General features: G+C 33.9%; 1 protein-coding gene across 1 annotated transcript in view; it reads left to right on the top strand.

Annotated features, from left to right (window-relative positions):
* Window positions 1–23357, top strand: part of LOC143051541 (uncharacterized) — a 64661-nt gene that overhangs the window by 9092 nt on the left and 32212 nt on the right. Inside the window, exons 3-4 of the mRNA XM_076224435.1 lie at window positions 11503–11592; window positions 13531–13606. Of these exons, the coding sequence (XP_076080550.1) occupies window positions 11503–11592; window positions 13531–13606 (166 nt within the window). The remainder of the gene's footprint in view (window positions 1–11502; window positions 11593–13530; window positions 13607–23357) is intronic.

Below are 23357 nucleotides of genomic sequence, written 5' to 3'. Positions count from 1 at the left end.
ACCCCCACCCCGTTCAATTTGAGAATGTACTATTACAATAAAACAAATCAAATGAAACAAAAGGGAAGTCCCTGTGGGTCACCCCCACCCCCCCTTGTTTAAAAAACTTGTAAACGGTCAAGATCCCCACCCCTAAACCATATATATTCTTGTATGGGACAATAAAACAAATCAAATGAAAGAAATGGGAAGTCCCTAGGGGTCACCCCCACCCCCTGCTGTTTGAGAACTTGTAAACGGTCGAGATCCCCACCCTTAAACCATATATATTCTTGTATGGGACAATAAAGCAAATCCAATGAAATGATTGAGGAGTCCCTAGGGGTCACCCCCACCCCCTGTTGTTTGATAACTTGTAAACGGTTGAGATCCCCACCCCTAAACCATGAATATTCTTGAAGGGGACAATAAAGCAAATCCAATGAAATGATTCAGGAGTCCCTAGGGGTCACCCCCGTCCCCTGCTGTTTGATAACTTGTAAACGGTTGAGATCCCCACCCCTTAACCATGTATATTCTTGTAGGGGAAAATAAAGCAAATCCAATGAAATGATTGAGGAGTCCCTAGGGGTCAACCCCACCCCCTGCTGTTTGATAACTTGTAAACGGTTGAGATCCCCACCCCTAAACCATGTATATTCTTGTAGGGGACATTAAAAGAAATCCAATGAAATAATTGAGGAGTCCCTGGGGGTCACCCCACCCCCTGCTGTTTGAGAACTTGTAAACAGTTGAGATCCCAACCCCTTAACCATATATATTCTTGTATGGGACAATAAAACAAATCCAATGAAATAATTGAGGAGTCCCTATGGGTCACCCCCACCCTCTGCTGTTTGAAAACTTGTAAACGGTCGCTATCCCAACCCCTAAACCATATATATTCTTGTATGGGATAACAAAGCAAATCTAATGAAATATTTGGGGAATCCCTGGGATTCATCCCCTCTATGTTCTTTTAATATATTATTTGAAATTTTATTTTAGTACAAACATGTTTAGTTTGTTTTATGTTGACAAACATGCTTAGTTTGTCAAAAAACGTGCTTAGTTTGTTTTGAGTCTAACCATGAAGAAAGTGTCGTGAAGTTTGCACCAAAAGGTAAGTAAATTTATGATCTATATAGGCTCTATGTATGTATGCTGTATGTCACTGTTTGTCACATTAGATGGCACCAAGTAAAATTTGAGGTTTGTGAAATTTGTTCTCCAATGCTTTTTTTTTAATATTTTGTGTAAATTTTATTAACCTAGTTCAACCTTGAAATTTACAAATATATAAGTAACCTCAAATTTTACTAATCTGAAACTTGGCTTTAAAGATTTTGATGATGCATTGAACATAAAATATGATAAAAAATGTTAGAAAAATAAATTGAAATTTTATAATTAATTTACTTAATAAAATTACTCTTGCCAAGGCCAGGTTTCACATTGCATGGTTAAGTCTGCACGTAAAGAATTGTGTAAGCTAGTGCTTCTTTATAGCTTTATTTGTAGACCCTCCTCGTGGTGGTGCCGGATAACACTCATTCACATCTTTAGTTTTGCACTCAGCCAGATTCTATTGTTTAGTCATATGCTACAAAATTTGAATCAAAGCAACATCTTTCAGATATTAATAATTGTGATTGAAGTTTTGTCCATTTTCACATTTTTCACATTTGCAAATTTTTAAAAAAAAATTAACAGAATTCAAAATGATTTTTAACATTTCCTAACACTTAAAAATTTCAGATACAGAAATATATGAATGATACAATAGGTAAATTAAGGATGTGTTTGATTGGCTAAATTAACCATGCTATTTTACATTATATATATATCTATACTCTATTTACCATTTATAAATATTCACACAAGATTGACAGCATCATCTTATCCAGAGATATAGATGTAAAATATATTGAAATTTTGTTTTGTATTATTTTTAAAAACATCTGCCTTCAATATTGCAGTAATATCAAATGTTTTTTTTTTAATTCTATTTATAAATTGTATTTTATGTACAGTCAATGCCAGGCCTACCTTTTGAAAAAAATAGCTGGTATATATACAAGATAGATTTCTATTAATATTCAAATTATTTAAAGAATGATTGATAAATAAAAGTTACCTTTCACTTTTTTTGTATAGCATACATTTGTATAGCATACATGCAAGATTTCACTATCATATTTAATTGCTGTCGGAACATCTTTCAATTCTTTAAAACAAAAATACACTATAGTATACCTAATATCTAATATATTTTGTAAATTTTTGTTTCTTAATTGTTGTATTTCATTGTTTTGCAAAAATTTTGACAATTTTATTGTATACATTCCAGATATTGTACAACATGGCACGAAGTAAAGCAAGACGACTAAAAGACAAAAAACGGAAGCAGCAATTTAGAGAAAAGGTATGTATATTTAGATATAGGACTAACATGACTGGTAACATAAGTTTAACCAATATTTAAATCTTATCTTTTGACAAATAAAGCAATTAAAAATGAGTAAAAACAAACTATTCAAACAATTTTGAAATATGTATAAATGTAATAAAAACACTACAACTGGGTTGGTTCTAGTTGTTTTGATTTTAAAATGTAAAGCCATATTATTGAAAATGGTTTTCTTTTACAAAATTTTGGCAGTGATTTTGTTTTACAAAATTTACAAACATACTTGCCTGACAACAATTTCTTGTGCTGAAGCTACTCAATAACTAGTCAGAAAAACTTGAAGGTATTTGAAAAATCATTTTGACTAAAATCAATCTCAACCTTTTTCGCGAAACACATACCTGAACAATATTATACTGAAAACCAGAAATTTGTTTAAACACAAAAACTATATCATTAATTCACAATAATGTAATAAGTCAAAAACTATGTATCAGTAGAGATTATGTATAGTTGAACAAATACACAATTAATCACTTTATCTTTACAGGTTTCTTCATCTTATGTCTACTTTCCGGTTAATACAGTTGGGAAGGAACGTATGCAGCTATTGTTAAACCTTGAATCTACCAAAACTCAGAATACTAATCAAGCAGCAGATGTTTTATCATCTTTACAACTAGCTGCACCAGCTACATTTCAAACCATTACTGGTGATGGGAACTGCTTCTTTGCAGCATTGTCGTATACCATTTGTGGTCATCAAAGATTTCATGACATAATAAGACAGAGAATTTGTAACCATTTTATACAAAATCAAAATGACTTGAAAGGTTATTTACCTCCACAGTACAAAGGAAACGCCAATTCCTATTTAGTTAACACAAGAATGAGAGAAAATAAAACCTGGGCAACAGAGGTGGAAATTTTCACAGCCAGCCATTTACTTCAAACTGATATTTACACATATACCAAGTCTGGAGTACATTGGGTTTGGCTTAAGCACAGTACAATAACTTTATCTGACAATAGAGGAATATATCTGTATCACAAAAACCAAAATCATTATGATGTTGTTCTTACCACAAGTACGCAACCTGTTTTGCAGAATTTTTCATCGGGTTTACAAACATATTTATGTGATCAGCTGAAGAAAGAAACTCAAAAGATGAAAAATGCTGAAGTAAAGGATAAAGCTAGACAAAATAAAATCGCAAAAGAACAGTATATAGAAAATAAAAAAATCAAAGAGAGAAAGGACAAAGAAAAGAAAAACAGGAATGAAAGATTAAGATATAGCACAGACAAAGTGTACAAGGAAAATAAAAAGAAAAGTGGTAAATTAAAGTATAGCACAGACAAAGTGTACAAAGAAAACAAACGGAAAAGTTGTAGATTAAGATATAGCACCGACAAAGTGTACAAGGAAAAGGCAAAGAAAAGTGGTAAATTAAAGTATAGCACAGACAAAGTGTACAAAGAAAACAAACAGAAAAGTTGTAGATTAAGATATAGCACAGACAATGTGTACAAGGAAAAGGCAAAGAAAAGTGGTAAATTAAAGTATAGCACAGACAAAGTGTACAAAGAAAACAAACAGAAAAGTTGTAGATTAAGATATAGCACAGACAATGTGTACAAGGAAAAGGCAAAGAAAAGTGGTAAATTAAAGTATAACACAGACAAAGTGTACAAGGAAAATAAAAAGAAAAGTGATAGAATAAGATACCAGACAATTTTGAAATACAAACAATCTAAGCAGGTGTCTTCCATAATGAAATATGCAAACAACTCCATTTTTAGAAATAAGTTGAAAGAAATGTCTAGGTCAAAGTACAGAACAAATACTGATTTTCAAATGAGACTTAAAACTCAAAATTCTAAGAAGTACAAGAACAATACAGAATTCAGAGAAAAAGTCAAATCTGTTTCAAAGAACAAGTACCAACGATATGAATCTTTACGAAATAAGCTGAAGGCTTCATCAATAAAGAGATATTCATCGAACCCACTATTTAGATGTAAACTGAAAACTATGTTAAAAACCAAATATCATAATGACATAAATGTCAGAGAGAAAAAAATAGCCAATAGAAATTCTATTCAGAAAGCAATAACAAAATTTCAGAAAAGCATACAAGACCATCCATTATATGTCTGCACAGTCTGCATAAGATCTTTGTACAAAAGTCAAGTAAAAAAATGTAACAGAGCGAAGTATTCTAACGAAAAAGCAAGCGAATGTTTAACTGGAAATTTTGTTCATACATGTGATAAACATTGTGAAGTAAAATGTGAAAAGGCAAAGGAATGGATATGCTTTACATGTCATAGACATTTATCTGTAAACAATATGCCACCACAGGCACAAGCAAATGGCCTTAATCTTGAACCTATTCCCCCTGAAATTGAGAAATTAAATGATCTGGAAAGACAACTTGTTGCATTACGTATTCCATTCATGAAGATTCTTTGTTTACCAAAAGGAGGTCAATGTGGAGTAAAGGGACCTTGTATCAATGTACCATGTGACTTAAACAGTGTAACTGCAACATTGCCTAGACCAATAAATGATGCACAGTTAATTAAAGTTAAACTAAAGCGTAAAGTTGAATATAAAGGCTATCACAAATTTGGATGGATTAATCCAGCTAATGTGCAGGAAGCAGTTCAGTTCTTTCTAAAAAACAATAAATGGTACAAAGATGTACAACTAAGGAATTTATGGTATACTGAAGATGATTCAGATCTCATTATTTGTGACAACTCATTAGAGATGGACATTCTTAAAGGAGAAAGCAGCAAAGATATTAATAAAGAAAGCAAGAATAATGATTTTGGTACCATCAGTGAGGATGAAGGTGAAAATGAGCAATCCAAAGACATTGAAGATAATGATATTGCTGCTTATCCTGTAGACACCTGCTTACAGCCTATAGACCTTGGTCAAGAAATCCTTGATACTGACGGGAAAGTGTTTTGCCTAGCTCCTGGAGAAAATCAAATACCAAAAAGCATATTCAAAGAGAAAGGTATAGATGCAATGGCATTTCCACATTTGCATCCTGGCGGAGAGTTTGGATATTCTATGGAAAGACAAGTCAGATTAACACCTTCAAAATACTTTAATGCACGACTTTTGTCAGCAGACACTAGATTTGCCACAGACAGTCAGTATATATTTTTTGCTCAGTATGTGACTGAAATTATGAATGTTACATCAAACATATCAATTGCTCTTCGTAAAGGTAAACAGAAAAGTGAAGATGGACAGAAAGTAAATGCCTCCATGTTAACAAAACCTGATAATTTGAAGAAGATATTGAAGTCAGATGTTGGCTTCCGATTCCTCCAGCCTGTTCGTGGAACACCCCCATACTGGGAAAGAACAATGAAAGATCTATATGCAATGATTAGGCAAATTGGAATTCCAACCTTTTTTCTAACATTTTCTGCTGGTGAAACAAGATGGGATGATGTTTTGAATACTTTACTTCAAGTAAGTCATGACAGGAGAAATATTTGTGATCTACAGTGGACAGATAAATGCAAACTTATTAAAGATAACCCAGTTATCTGTGCCAGATTATTTGATCACAGAGTGAAAGCTTTATTCACTGATATTTTGATGTCACCAGCACAGCCAATAGGAAAGATTGTTGATTTCTTCTTTAGAACAGAGTTTCAACAACGAGGATCTCCCCATATCCAATGTTTGGTATGGATTGATGATGCACCTAAACTAAATCAAGATAGTGATAAAGATATTTGCAGATTTGTTGATCAACACATAACCTGTCAGTTACCTGATAAAGACAAAAATCCCAAACTTTATGAAATTGTTACATCAGTACAAATGCATAGTAAGAGTCACACAAAATCTTGCAAGAAACATTCAACAACATGCAGGTTTAACTTTCCTAGACCTCCAATATGTAATACATTTATTGCAAGAATTGAAACAGATGAACTTGAAAAGGAAGACCGCACAACACAGAAAACACCTTCAACAGCAGAAGAGCTAGATGAAATCTGTAAGCCAAAAAGATCTGCCAAGCAGGTACTAAAAGATGTATGGGCTGTGATCACTTCATATGATTCTTTATCTGAACTCAAATTAAAGGATATTTTCAAAATGGCAAATACAACTTATTCCAAATATAAACAATGTCTACAAACCGTGACAACTAAAAATGTGATACACCATAAGAGGAACCTTTCAGACCTATGGGTGAACAATTACAATCAATATCTTTTATCAGCTTGGAATGACAATATTGATATCCAATTTGTTACTGATGTATACTCATGTGTTGCCTACATCTTGTCTTACATCAGTAAATCAGAAGGAGAGATGAGTGAACTACTTCTTAATGCTAAGAAAGAGGCTGTTAAAGGTAACCAGGATTCAGCAAGCACAATGAAGCAAATTGGACAAGTTTATATGAACAATAGAGAGGTTTCAGCTCAAGAAGCAGTCTATAGAGTATGCAGTTTCAAATTGAAGGATTGCTCCAGAAATGTCATATTTATACCTACAGGTAGTAACCCTTTGAAAATGAGTCTACCTATCAACATAATTAGATCTAGAAAGGATGATGATGAAAATATTTGGATGATAACAATCTTTGAAAAATACTATGAACGTCCATGTTCATCACAATTTGATGACCTTTGCTTAGCAGACTTTTGTTCATTGTATAATATTTACCAAATTTCTCAAAAACCAAAATCATCCAAAACAAATCTTGTCTATGAAATGCAAAATAACTTAGGATTTGTAAAACAAAAATGTAAGGGAAAGGAAAATATCAACAGATATCCAAGATTTAACAGGAAAAAAGCACCAGAAGAATTCTTTCTTTCTTTACTTCAGCTATATTTACCGCATAGAAGTGCAAACATTAAACCACAACTGTATCTAAGCTATGAGGACTTTGTGAAAATAGGGATTTTACCTGATGGATCTAAGGTGCTAGATATAGTAAATTATAACAGAGAAAGGTATGAAACAGATCCTGAAGAATTAGAAAAAGCATGGGAAGATTTGCAACAAGGAAACATTCAACAAGATGCTTGGGCACAAATAGCACCAGAAGCAGAAGCAGAAAGGTTAGAGATAGAAATGGAAAAACCTGTTAAAATCCCTGAAGAAAATGAAGATCTACCAGAGTTTGACATATTTGTAAGTGAAAAATCACATTCTAGTAATCCAAGCCAATTAGTTGAGCTTAAAAGACCTAAAACAACTGTAAACGAAATAAGAAGTTCTGTCAGACAACTAAATGAAAAACAACAAGAAATTTATTATGAAATCAGGAAATGGTGTATTGATGTTACCCTTAACAAAGAACCTGAACCATTCCATCTTTTTCTCACCGGGGGAGCAGGCACTGGAAAGACGCACTTGGTTCGTTGTATATACCACGAAGCTAACAGAATCCTTTCAAAAACAGCTAGTACTCCTGATGCAACATCTGTCCTACTTACTGCACCCACAGGAACGGCTGCATTTAACATTGAAGGATCTACAATACACTCTGCATTTGCAATAAACAAAGCTATCAAACTTCCTTACAAACCTTTAGGAGAGAGTCTCGTGAATAGTCTTCGAGCAAAATATGAAAGTGTTCGCATACTTGTTATTGATGAAATTTCAATGGTCGACCATAAACTCCTGTCATACATTCATGGCAGATTATCCCAAATCAAACAGACAAAAACATATTTTGGAAACATAGCTATACTTGCTGTTGGAGACTTTTATCAACTACCCCTGTCCGAGCTTCACCATTGTATAGAGACATCAGTTCTGTTTTCCTTGATCTTTGGAATCCTGTCTTCAAAATTGTTATCCTGACAGAGATCATGCGACAAAAAGATGACCAACAATTTGCTCTATTACTAAACAGAATTAGAACACACATTAAGGGTCAACCATTCTCTGAAGATGATTTGACAGTTTTGTCATCTGTATCTGTGTCAAAAGTTCCAGAGAGTTCAGCAAATGTTTTACATATCTTCCCAACAAACAAAGAAGTAAATTCACATAATGAACACATGATCAAAGATGTCTGTAAGCAGACTGTAAAATCAAAAGCCAAGGATTTCTTCAAAAACTCTTTAACAGGACAATTATCACAAAAAGATGAACCTTATTCTACATATACATCAGAAGACTTACAAGATGTCATTGAACTAGGACTTTGTGCTAGAATCATGTTGATTCGTAACATAGACACTACTGATGGTTTAGTAAATGGTGCATTTGGAAGCATTACAGGCATAGAGAAAAGTCAAAGTGATGAAATAAGAGCAGTTTATGTTAAATTTGACCACCCTGAAAGTGGTAAAAAACATATTTCAAATTTGGCACGAACAAAATCTTTACCAAAAGATTCTGTTCGAATATCTCCAGTTGAAGAAGTTTTACATGGGAAGAATGTAACTAGAAAACAACTACCACTCAGACTTGGATGGGCAGCAACTATCCATAAGGTTCAGGGAATGACAGTAAACGAAATTGTTGTGTCTCTCAAAAGAACATTTGCACCAGGAATGCCATATGTAGCACTTAGCAGAGTTTCATCACTAAAAGGTATGCACATTATAGACTTTGATCCTAAAGTAATTTATGCCTCAGAAGATATAACAATAGCTCTTGATTCAATGGATTCCTTCCATCTAGCAAAAGCTGCAACTGAACCTTCAGTTGAACACTCATTGACTGTTACCTTTCACAACACAGAGGGACTTCTCCCACACAAAGAAGATATAACACAAGCAACAGTTATGAAAAATGCAGATATTATTTGCTTTAATGAAACATGGTTAAAGAAGGAAACTTATTTACCACCATCATTATTACCAGACTTTATACTATGTTCTACATCAAGATCAGAAGCATACACATCATCAACCTCACCATACAGCACACTAGCTGCAGCTGAACGAGGAGGAGTTGCCACACTAGTTCACAAGGATGTACATTTTTCTAAAAAAAAATACTCAGCTGTAAATATAGAATATGTTGCTATCCAGATTGAAAAACCATCCAAACTTGTTCTCATCAATATTTATAGACCTCCAGTTTATCCTCTACAACTGTTCTGTCATAACTTAGTTCATCTACTAGATGAAGTAGAGAATAAAGAAAATTTGGCAGTTGCAATAATGGGAGATTTCAATGACAATGTGTTTCAGTTAAATTCACAAATTCTTCAACTCTTCACAAAGTATGGCTACAAACAGATAGTGCAACAGATGACTACAGAATCTGGCAGCTGTCTCGACTTAACCTTTGTGAAGAACTTTGGCAAATGTCCAACATGTACAGTTATTCCTATATATTATAGTTTTCATGATGTTGTACAGATTTATTTTGATTAAAGTGAAATTTTTACATAAAACGGTAAGATTTATAAACTTTAGTGCAAATGAGACAGTTCCCAAAAAGTAAAAAAAAAATCAATCATACCTAAGGTTTTCAACAATGACCTTTATCTAGATTAGCAAAATAAGAGTAAAAAAAACTTGTTACAAAACACAATCATTTCAAATTTTCATTGTCATTAAATCCTTTATTAGCAAGTGAGATCTGACAGCTAAAATGGGAAAAATTATAGGGGTAGCAACAAAACAACAAATCAAATGAAATAAAAGGCCAGACCCCTGGGGATCAACCCACCTTTTGTAAAAGGTCAAGGCTCATACCGCTAACACATATATATTCATGTTCATAATTTCAAGAAGATTTTTTAAATGACATACAGGGTCAATCCCCTAGGCATCACATATGCATATCACTTTACTAGACCAAACCAATGTGTACTGGACTTTGACCAATGTCAGGCAACTATGAGAATGAAAAATTCTAGGAGCTTTGTTTGGGAGACTTCGTAACAGCATCCTGTTACAATTATTTCTTGTTTAAATTATATTTATTTGAATTTTCATTATAAATACTATATAGAAGTATATATATTTTCAATAATTGCTGATTGTAACCCTTCAAAGGCCAAGCCTTCATGCCCCCTCCCTTTCCCTTAGTCGAGAATGACCAATAGCTATCACGAAGGTCCCCATGTAGTTTTCTTGCTATTTTTGGTTATTGTTATGGGGGTTAAAAATCATGTGGAGCTTATTTTTCACGAACACTATCAAATTCAGAAGTCATGAACCCATTACCGGTATGGCTGGTTTGCAGCAACGACAAAACGAGTCATACAGGTTATGTTAAAGGTTAAAAAGATTTGTAAAGCAAACGTTGTCAAATGAAAAGTTTTGTAATGACTTTATCTAGCAAATCAATGCTATATGCAACATGCATCTTTCGAGTCTGAATAGAAACCGAAAACGTGGATGTATTAATTTGATTGTAAACTACGAAATGAATTCGGAATAACGATACAATATTTCTTTACAGGAAATATTAAAAGTTTTAACTTTTTAACTTTTAAAGTAATTCTATATTATTGTTACAATACAGCAGTACTCGAGTTATTTGCGATGAAATAATAACTACTGTTTTACGTCTTATTTTATACTTCTTAAAAAGGCGGATGCTGATTGCGTAAGTCAAAATAAAAGCACGTGTTCGACTTGTTAAACTTTGTTACTGGATTATTAATATATTTATTAAATCTGAATTATCATAAGCATGTGCGGAAACATAGTTAAATAATTCGACAAATGAATCTTCAGATAATATTCTCCTGTCTGGTTTGTTGATCTACCTGTACAAGCTCAGGTACAAGTGATTTTAATCCGATATCCCTCAGGCGTTAGAATTGTATTGGATTATACTATAAAAAAAAGCCCGAGGGTTATGCAATTACATGCATTTGATTATAATTGATAAAAAAATGGTGTCAGGCTATAAAAACGATTACAGTTTTGAACGATGGCGGAAGATAATTGAACAATGGCGCGGGTCATTTGACGATGGCACAAGACATTTGAACGATGGCGGGGCGCCATCGTTTAACAGGCCATGGAGATCCCTGATAGGTAAAATTAATGCAACAGTTACCTATTATTTACTGTTTTACAGTTTTTGAAATAAAAGATATATATGTGTATAATTAATGAAAGATTATTTGATTGTATTTCAGGGTAAAACTCCTTATGATCTGGTAAACATACAAAGCTATGATGATGAAGAGAGAAAAAGGAAGAAGGAAGAAGTGATGGACTTCCTTAAGGTAAATAGTCTTGTCTTACTTTAAAAGCTATTCACAGATTATAAGAGACAAAACAGATTTGGTACAAAGAAATTACAATAAAACGGTTAACTGTAGTTTTCAATGTCATTGTAGTATTTGTTATCAGTTAACAGTGTAAGTTGACAATTCCAAGCTTGTTGCCTAATGTACATGTTGGCATATGTGAAAGACAAATGTTTAAAATCTGTGTTCTCATCTGTTGGATGTCTTTATTTTTTGTGTCATCAGCTTGGTATCTCCTAGGTATATACATCACAACATCTCCTTTTATGTGTATATAATGCATACCTCTGTGCGGAAAGGTTGATTTACATGTTTATGCAAATATGTAATAATCATATATTAAAACAAATAGCACATCTTTACAAAATATTAAGTATGCTGTCAACCTGTGAATAGATTTCATTTCAAATAAAGGTAGCCACATTACATCTCATCACTTGGCGTCCGTCGTCTGTCGTCCTGTGTCTTCGTCCATCGTCGTTAACTTCTACAAATATCTTCTCCTCTGAAACTACTGGACCAAATTTAACCAATTTTTAACAATTTTTTGTAAATTTTTGTAATCATTCACAAAAATCTCCTCTAAAACAACTGAGACAAATTTAATCAAAATTTGCCACAATCATCATTAGGGTATCTAGTTTTAAAAATGTGTCTGATGACTCCGCCTACCAACCAAATTGGCTGACATGACTTAAAGATATAACATCAGTTGTAAAATGCAAGTTTTGTCTATTATTTTTTTAAATGTTATAAATAGCGAAAATCTTAAAGGGAAAACAAAATGTTCAGAATGATGAGCTCTACCAATTGTCCATATACATCAAAACTGTTAGACATATTCTTATAAGAATTATTGCCCATAAATGACAAATTTTACCGTTTTTTTTATTTTTGCCTATTATCATGAAAACTATGATATTTAGAGAGAAACATTTTTGTTTTCGTTATGCCTTATATGATTTAAATTATAATAGATAAATAAACACTTTAAATCACAAAAACTATCAGCAAGGCAAGATCTATTAAAAAGTCAAATTTTGCCGATATAGTTAGTAGACTGTCACTCTTCATAGGAGTGATTTCCCTTAAATGATGATTTTGTTACCTTCTTTCATGTTTTGAGCAAAAACTAAAAAAGAAAGAGTGAAACTAAACAGACTATCAGTAATACATGATCAACAAAAAAAGAGATTTTTGTAATGAAGTCTAGCCTCGTCTACAATGTTGGAGAGTGTCCTTTGTTTGATATGCTCATAGACCAAGGTGAGCGACACAGGCTCTTTAGAGCCTCTAGTTTTCTTAACTGATCATTTCAAATAAAGGTAGCCCCATTATATGCATTACAACACATATTGCCAGATTGGAGCCTAAAACCTGAAAACCTGAATATGTGCTATTTTCTTGCAATTAAACAATGGGAGAAATAAAACATACTTTAAGAAATGATGCATTTTCTCCATTATGAGTTTGGTTGATAACACTACTGTTTTCGAACTTGGCAATGACTACACCTGAGAAAAAAAGATATGAAATATTTGAAAAAGGACATCCCACTAAAATTTTGTTTGTCGTCCATTACTTGGGTATTAGGATTTATGACCGAAGTCACCATCACACAACTCAAGTGCCAGTTAGTGTGGGTTGTATCATCAGCCTGGTCAAACGAACAACTTGAAAATATGTATTCCCAATTTCTCTATACAGAATAATATATATAATGTTTCTGTCGTATGTATTTCTTGATCTTATATGCATTTTCCAAATATTATGTGCAAAGTATGGGCAAATTTGAAATTTTTCGAAAAATCATTATTCTCATTGACAAAAATGGGCCTTTAAAGTATATGTATTAAACTATTAGATAAGTTTTCACATAGGGCATGATAGTTTATAGCATATTTTTTATTGTAGACCGTCATGTCAAAGACATCCCCAGAAGTAACTCCTGACACCCATTTACAGGAACCTGCAGCACCAGTAGTTGAAGGTAATCATCTAATGTTAATTATTCAGATACCGGCTAAAATGATTTATAATTACTTTTTTCTTATATACGGAAACCTTGATAACTGCTCATATTACTATAATGAAAAATGATGAAAAAAAATAACAAATTGATGGGAAAAGTGAAGTAGGCTATTGATGAAGATTGATTGATTACAGATCACATTAACTTTAAAATCATTCTCATCTAATTTATACTTTCCTCAACGTGTTGAATATATTTATGCCCCACCTATGATAGTAGAGGGGCATTATGTTTTCTGGTTTGTCATGTTTGTGGGTCGTTCGTTCGTTCGTCCCTCCGTTCGTCCCGCTTCAGGTTAAAGTTTTTGCTCAAGGTAGTTTTTGAAGAAGTTGAAATCCAATCAAATTAACTTAGTACACATGTTCCCTATGATATGATCTTTCTAATTTTTAATGCCAAATTAGAGTTTTTACCCCAATTTCACAGTTCACTGAACATAGAAAATGAAAGTGCGAGTGGGGCATCCGTGTACTTGTTACACATTCTTGTTTTGATAATCATTCTTACTAGTTCCTCTCACATCAATATCATTTTTACCCGTTCCCCTCACAAGGCATGTGACATCAATATCATTCTTACTTGTTCCCCTCACAAGGCATGTGACATCAATATCATTCTTACTTGTTCCTCTCACAAGGCATGTCACCTCAATCTCATTCTTACTTGTTCCCATCTCAAGGCATGTGACATCAATATCGTACTTACTTGTTCCTCTCACAAGGCATGTCACATCAATATCATTCTTACTTGTTCCCCTGACAAGGCATGTCACATCAATATCATTCTTTCTTGTTCCTCTCACAAGGCATGTGAAATCAATATCATTCTTACTTGTTCCCCTTACAAGGCATGTGACGTCAATACCATTCTTACTTGTTCCCCTCACAAGGCATGTGACGTCAATATCATTCTGACTTGTTCCCCTCACAATACATGTGACGTCAATATCATTCTTGTTGGTTCCCTCACAAGACATGTGACATTAATATCATTCTTACTTGTTCCCCTTACAAGGCTTGTGACGTCAATATCATTCTTACTTGTTCCCCTCAAAAGGCATGTGACGTCAATATCATTCTTACTTGTTCCCCTCACAAGGCATTTGGCATCAATATCATTCTTACTTGTTCCTCTCACAAGGCATATGACGTCAATATCATTCTTACTTGTTCCTCACAAGGCATGTGACGTCAATATCTTTCTTACTTGTTCCTCACACAAGGCATGTGACATCAATATCAGTCTTACTTGTTCCCCTCACAAGGTATTTGACGTCAATATCATTCTGACTTGATCCCCTCACAATACCTGTGACGTCAATATCATTCTTACTTGTTTCCTAATCACAAGGCATGTGACGCCAATATTAGTCTTACTAGTTCCCCTCACAAGGCATTTGGCATCAATATCATTCTTACTTGTTCCTCATGCAAGGCATTGGACGTCAATATCATTCTTTCTTGTTCCTCTCACAAGGCATGTGACGTCAATATCATTCTTACTTGTTCCTCTCACAAGGCATATGACGTCAATATCATTCTTACTTGTTCCTCTCACAAGGCATGTGATATCAATATCATTCTTTCTTGTTCCCCTCACAAGGCCTGCGACATCAATATCATTCTTACTAGTTCCCCTCACAAGGCATTTGGCATCAATATCATTCTTACTTGTTCCTCATGCAAGGCATTGGACGTCAATATCATTCTTACTTGTTCTCACAAGGCATGTGACGTCAATATCATTCTTACTTGTTTCCCTCACAAGGCATGTGACGTCAATATCATTCTTACTTGTATCCCTCACAAGGCATGTGACATCAATATCATTCTTACTTGTTAACATCACAAGGCATGTGACATCAATATCATTCTTACTTGTTCCTCTCTCGAGGCATTTAGCATCAATATCATTCTTACTTGTTCCTCTAACAAGGCATGTGACGTCAATATCATTCTTACTTGTTCCTCACGCAAGGCATAGGACGTCAATATCATTCTTACTTGTTCCCCTCACAAGGCATGGGACGTCAATATCATTCTTACTGGTTCCCCTCACAAGGCATGTGACGGCAATATCATTCTTACTTGTTCCCCTCACAAGGCATGTGGCATCAATATCATTCCTACTTGTTCCTCTCACAAGGTATGTGACGTCAATATCATTCTTACTTGTTCCCCTCACAAGGCATGTGACATCAATATCATTCTTACTTGTTAACATCACAAGGCATTTGACGTCAATATCATTCTTACTTGTTCCCCTCACAAGACATGTGACATCAATATCATTCTTACTTGTTGCCATCACAAGGCATGTGACGTCAATATCATTCTGACTTGTTCCCCTCACAATACATGTGACGTCAATATCATTCTTGTTGGTTCCCTCACAAGACATGTGACATTAATATCATTCTTACTTGTTCCCCTTACAAGGCTTGTGACGTCAATATCATTCTTACTTGTTCCCCTCAAAAGGCATGTGACGTCAATATCATTCTTACTTGTTCCCCTCACAAGACATGTGACATCAATATCATTCTTACTTGTTCCCCTCACAAGGCATGTGACGTCAATATCATTCTTACTTGTTCCCCTCACAAGGCATTTGGCATCAATATCATTCTTACTTGTTCCTCTCACAAGGCATATGACGTCAATATCATTCTTACTTGTTCCTCACAAGGCATGTGACGTCAATATCTTTCTTACTTGTTCCTCACACAAGGCATGTGACATCAATATCAGTCTTACTTGTTCCCCTCACAAGGTATTTGACGTCAATATCATTCTGACTTGATCCCCTCACAATACCTGTGACGTCAATATCATTCTTACTTGTTTCCTAATCACAAGGCATGTGACGCCAATATTAGTCTTACTTGTTCCACTCACAAGGTATTTGACGTCAATATCATTCTAACTTGTTCCTCTCACAAGGCATGTGACGTCAATATCATTCTTACTTGTTCCTCTCACAAGGCATGTGATATCAATATCATTCTTACTTGTTCCCCTCACAAGGCCTGCGACATCAATATCATTCTTACTAGTTCCCCTCACAAGGCATTTGGCATCAATATCATTCTTACTTGTTCCTCATGCAAGGCATTGGACGTCAATATCATTCTTTCTTGTTCCTCTCACAAGGCATGTGACGTCAATATCATTCTTACTTGTTCCTCTCACAAGGCATATGACGTCAATATCATTCTTACTTGTTCCTCTCACAAGGCATGTGATATCAATATCATTCTTTCTTGTTCCCCTCACAAGGCCTGCGACATCAATATCATTCTTACTAGTTCCCCTCACAAGGCATTTGGCATCAATATCATTCTTACTTGTTCCTCACGCAAGGCATTGGACGTCAATATCATTCTTACTTGTTCCTCTCACAAGGCATGTGACGTCAATATCATTCTTACTTGTTTCCCTCACAAGGCATGTGACGTCAATATCATTCTTACTTGTATCCCTCACAAGGCATGTGACATCAATATCATTCTTACTTGTTAACATCACAAGGCATGTGACATCAATATCATTCTTACTTGTTCCTCTCTCGAGGCATTTAGCATCAATATCATTCTTACTTGTTCCTCTAACAAGGCATGTGACGTCAATATCATTCTTACTTGTTCCCCTCACAAGGCATTTAGCATCAATATCATTCTTACTTGTTCCTCTCACAAGGCATGTGACGTCAATATCATTCTTACTTGTTCCTCTAACAAGGCATGGGACGTCAATATCATTCCTACTTGTTCCCCTCACAAGCCATGTGACATCAATATCATTCTTACTTGTTTCCCTCACAAGGCATGTGGCATCAATATCATTCTTACTTGTTCCCCTCACAAGGCATTTGGCATCAATATCAATCTTACTTGTTCCCCTCACAAGGCATGTGACATCAATATCATTCTTACTTGTTCCCCTCACAAGGCATTTGGCATCAATAGCAATCTTACTTGTTCCTCTCACAAGGCATGTGACGTCAATATCATTCTTACTTGTTCCCCTCACAAGGCATTTGGCATCAATATCAATCTTACTTGTTCCCCTCACAAGGCATGTGACATCAATATCATTCTTACTTGTTCCTCACACATGTCATGGGACGTCAATATCATTCTGACTTGTTCCTCTCACAAGGCATGTGACATCAATATCATTCTTATTTGTTTCACTCATAAGGCATGTGACATCAATATCATTCTTACTTGTTCCCCTCACAAGGCTTGTGACATCAATATCATTGATACTGGATGTGTAGTGATTGATAATTTAGTCTTAGATTATTTGTTGCTTGTTTATGTATGTTTTTGTACAGTTCTTTTATTGTTCTGTTGCACCAATGTCTCAAGATAAGGGGGAGTGTTGGAGCCTGTAATTCGGTGGTTGTCGTTGCTGTGTAATATATTCGTTTTTCGTTCATTATACTGTACATAAAATAGGCCGTTATATTTCTCGTTTGAATTGTTAAACATTTGTTTTCTCGGGTCCTTTTAAAGCTGACTATGCGGTATGACTTTGCTCATTGTTAAAGGCCGTACGGTGATCTATATTTGTTAATGTCTGTGTCATTTGGTCTCTTGCGAATAGTTGGGCTTAAATTAAAATATTGTTTGTTTGCCCTTTACCGACCGACCCTATCAATTCGTTCCACCTGAAAATCTTTTATTTGTATTTACCAGCAAGATTTTATTTTATTTTATTTTTTCGTTCCTACCAAAAATCTTATATTTGTATTTCCCGCTCAAAACTTTTTTACCGGAATCCTCGGGTTTTATCTTTACGTATAAGGTCCAGTCCGTTTGGTATCACCTGAGCGTTTGACATGAACACTTGCATTTGAAGTTTCAAAGCATTTGTTTGAAATCGATGTTGAACGCTTTCTGAAATCATGATATGAAGTACGTTACTCTGTACCTTTTAAACTTAAAGAGCAGGGTTCATTTACAAAAAAGTTCGTTTGATACAAAAGTATTTACGTGTGTACAAACTAATTTGTAAACGGACGTTGTATTCTATGTAGGGATGGCCTTTTGTGATCCGCATATCAGAATGATTATGTTAACGATGCCGCTAAATTATTTATATCTGACATGAACCAAAAGTGACAAAACCCTGTAAAGTGGAGAATATCTGGCAGTAAAATCGCCAAGTTTTCCATACAGATCATTTATAAATGTGATGCAAAATACGTGACAATTGAGTTTTAAGTCTTATAGCATTTTTATTGGAAAAAAAGGCACACACGAAATTTGTAACACTCTAGGGACTTTTTCTACTAGTAATTTATGTCTGCCCGGACATTATCTTACCAGTACAAAGTTATCTCTTATATATTTTTTTTTCAAAACTAATAGTCCCAGCGGAAAATTTATTTGCAAAAACAAACAGACAAAAAAATGACATTATGCAGATTTTGTATCTATAAAATAAAATATTTTACCAACCTGCCTACCCATGACAAATAATATACCGAGCCAAGTTATTTTTTGGGGGAAAAAAATAAAATATTTTACCTACCTCCCTACCCTGTTTCAAAACATAGGGTCGGAAAAGGACAAACAAACAATATTTTAATTTAGGCCTTGTCTCATTGGCAATCATACCACATCTTCTTTTTTATGTATAATTGTTAACTTCTATTTCATTTGGTCTCTTGTAGAGAGTTGTCTCATTGTCTATCATACCATGCACATATAAAATAAAAAAATTACATCACTGTGTTAGACTATATGGACTTTTACAATTTTGGGAGACTATTAAAAAATATTTATTTCTTTAAAAAATATATACCTTTTTAACAATATTTTGGTCAAGAACAGGTGAATTACAGGTAGATATCAAGATCCAGTCCTTAAGAGGACCCCATAATCCCTAGTGCTGTTTTAGTCTAATTACCAAATGTTGGAGAAACGTGACCACACCAAGGCGGCGTTTTGCATTTGCGCCGATCTGCATTTCATTTGCGCCGATTTTTTCTTTCATTTGCGCCAATTTTTTTTTTCATTTGCGCCAATTTTTTTACAGGTAAATAACAGGTAAATTACAGGTGAAATGATATAAGAAGATGAGACAACTCTCCATCCCAGTAATGTTATTTACATTTATCATTAAAGACCTCTTCTGTTAGCCAGTTGTACATATGTTATGAATTTTCAATCATAACATGTATATAACTGTTGTCTCCTGCTTAAAATCGAGAAGTAAAAACCTAAGATAAAAGCACTTTGTTTATGCTAAAATGACGAATTAAAAATATATGTACAGCATTCAAATCCATAAAAAAAATTCATTCAAATCATAAATCTGCTCTTACCGAGTATGTATAGGCAACACATCTAATATATTCCTTTCTTATGATTTCGTCTCTTCTATATTTGGCGTAATTGTCGATAACGAAGGCCATCTTTTCTTTGTCTGGCATACTTACTGGTTGGGGCATTTCTAGAGATCGCATTTCCTCACAAGGAAGCTATTAAACCAAGAGTTCCAAATGGTGAAGTTGAAATCATCCCTTCGTTAATTTTATGGACCCCATCACGAATTGGGTGACCGTTATGGAATGTGTACTTGTACGTTGTCTAATAATGTATGACATTTGTCATCAGAAGGAGTGTCAGACAATGTGAAATGTGAAGCAGTCATCGATTTCATTTAGGAAAAGGAACGGTTACCCGAAACATTGGGATAGTCACTTGATTTGTCTTTATACTCTGTGATCAGTCAATGTAAAAGTATGATTTTACCTGTAACTTACCTGTAAATTCAATTAGGAAAAAATATAAAATCGGCGCAAATGAAAAAATGAAATCGGCGCAAATGAAAGAATGAAAATTTTCAAAATCGGCGCAAATGTCATACGCCCCACCAAGGACGGCTAGTGGGCAACATATAAGTGTTCACCAATAGATAGGTGTATACACAACATGCCATTTCTAAATCATCCCTTATGTCTTTATTATTGTGAATAATTTATCCCGGATAATAGAATACATGTTCTAGTCATGTCTTTGATTTAACAGAACAAATGATAAAAGATTCAAAAATTTGTTGTTTGTGATTATTCATAGTTGACTAGTTCTATATTTACCAGTGACACGCGTCCTAATTTTCAAGAAAAGGGACAGAAAAAGTATTAAACAAAAATAACCGGTTTTTCAAAACTATATTTTTGAAAATTCACTGCATGATTTAAACAGCTTTAAAGTGTTTCATTTAATTCTATCTTTTAGCGTATACGAAAAATTGATAACAAGTTAAACTTCAGTGTTCATGACTTACGACTATTTTATATTTCTTGTGAAATTGATAGATGAGAAGGTTTTCACTAATACCGAACAAAAAATATAGCGTAAACGTCAATTAATGGACAAGCAACACAACGAGAAAAATAAAATTTATATGAAATAAAGTAACAACATAAGTTTACAAATACGTACTTACATGTTGTAGATGCATTTAATAAAAACAACATTTGAACTTATTATTAACATTTTTTTTTCAATTGTAATTTTATGTGTATGTATATTTAATGTTACCCGATATGGAGTTCTTCTAAAAATAAAAATCACTTGAATGGGTATTTCTGGTGTATATACATGTATCACACGTGCTATCTACATGTACAATATACGGAAATGACACGGCTGGGTATTGTAAAGTTACTGAAGGAAGATTAATGTCAGCTGCATATCCCCGGACGAAGAATTTACTGGTTTGTCAAAACGATCAGTTGTAATTTGTCAAATTGTAAAGGTTTGAATCGCGCCCATCTCTTCTTTCTTTTTTATAATATGAATTGCGCCAATAAATGGAACTTTACACATTCCCCATTTCCATTTTCCATTTTATTAGTTGTGTCATATTTACCTCGAAACGATTTACTTATTTGCACGTACATGTTACATTAGAATACTGACTTCAACTGTTAAATAACTAAATATAATTACTAAAGATATGATTATAAAATTTGAAATTAAGTACTTTAAGAAAGTCTCCATTTTATGTCATGTTTTTGTGTCAGTTCTATCACCCCATCAGGTCCTAAGTGCACTATTTTGTTCTAAGTGCACTAAGGAGACCCTTTGCTTGTACCTGTCAATACCGGAAAGGACCTCATCAATGCACTAAGAACAAACATCTGAAAACAAGTCTATAATATTTGCGCAATTAAATGGTTGTTTTATTGGCGCAAATGAATGCTGCAGTTTTTACAATAAAGCATGTAAAATAAGAATTGGCGTAATTAAGTTGTTGCGCAAATTCATTCTTTTTCAGCGAAACTAGATATCCAGTGGCAGATTCAGAGGGGGCGTAGAGGATGTACGCCCCTCTTCAATGATATCTCAATGTGAATGTAGTCCTGCTTTATTTTTTAAATTTTACACTCTATTCTGTCCTGCATTTCTTAGTTATTAATTTATCCTGACTTGTTTTTCATTAAGTCATCATGACTTTTCTATTTCGCAAGATGGCCATACTGCCTTTTTTCTCTTAACTCCCGTCATGCTTTATTTCAATTTTTATACGTCAGACAAACTTCTTCATGCATGTAACTTCATATTTCAAAATGGATACGAAATGTCTTAATTGATACGTTCTACATTGCATTTAAAACATCCATTGAAAGAATATTGTATAATAAGAAATCCTTGTCCGCTGTTGGAAGTTCTGTTTCGCCATTTTTCGTTCTTGTCATGAGACGATATTTCAGGGGTTTTGATTGTTAAACTCGTTAAATTAAATAACGAACATATTCCATCTCAACATGAGAAAGAGTGGCTCATTTACATTTATCAATGATTATCGTTTATAAGATGTTGTACTTTCAATGCTATTTATAAACGCCGAGTAAAATTTTAAAAGTTTGGTATACAAATTTTAAATTATTGATCTTAAAAATATTCAGTAGACAATGGGACATATCAAACAATCATTATTCATCTATTATATTATAACAATTTTTATTCACAAAGGCTTACAATGATAAATGAAATCAATGTTTTGTTGTCAATGTTACAATTTATGTATTGTTCTATGGTGACGAGTCTTTGAGTTCTGACGAAAATTATAGTGTTTTTCTATCTTTCCACAAAGTATATAAAAGTACCAAGCGTTTTTCTCAACTTTGACAACCTTCTTCTGTAACAGATGTTGGCAAAATTTGTCAACGGCAATGTTCAAAGCGCTTAGACAATTCCAGTGCACCGTTACGATTCAAATATGATGTAATGGTATAGAAAAACCTTGCAGCTGAGTAACTTTTGACAAAAACATGCTACATTTGAGAAAAAATGGCTGTAAAAATTTTACATATATCTGCCGTCGCCATATTGGGATAGTCGTAATTCCAGTTACGGTTACTAGTTTAATACCAGTGCAGTTGAGAAATATGGTACATTTATTCAAATGCAGATATAAACCTTATCAATATTAAACCCAATCCCGCAAGCAGCTGTGGTCATCCTGTTGAGGATAGTATTCACTATTTCTTAAGTGCCCTTTTATCAACGAAGCAAGAGAAATATTGTTTTCAAAATTAGAAAGATCTACTATATCCATTTTGCTTTCATTGGCTGGTGACGGTGATCTTTCCTTTCAACTATTGTATCTGTAATTATATTGTATGTTTCTTTGAAAACTTGTATTTAGTTTTTAGAGAATAAAGTATCTATCTATCTATCTATTTC

The sequence above is a fragment of the Mytilus galloprovincialis genome, chromosome 11 (genome assembly GCF_965363235.1).
Source record: "Mytilus galloprovincialis chromosome 11, xbMytGall1.hap1.1, whole genome shotgun sequence".
Lineage (NCBI taxonomy): Eukaryota > Metazoa > Mollusca > Bivalvia > Mytilida > Mytilidae > Mytilus > Mytilus galloprovincialis.
Note: the sequence above shows the minus strand (reverse complement) of the source record. Positions and strands in the feature narration are given on the sequence as shown.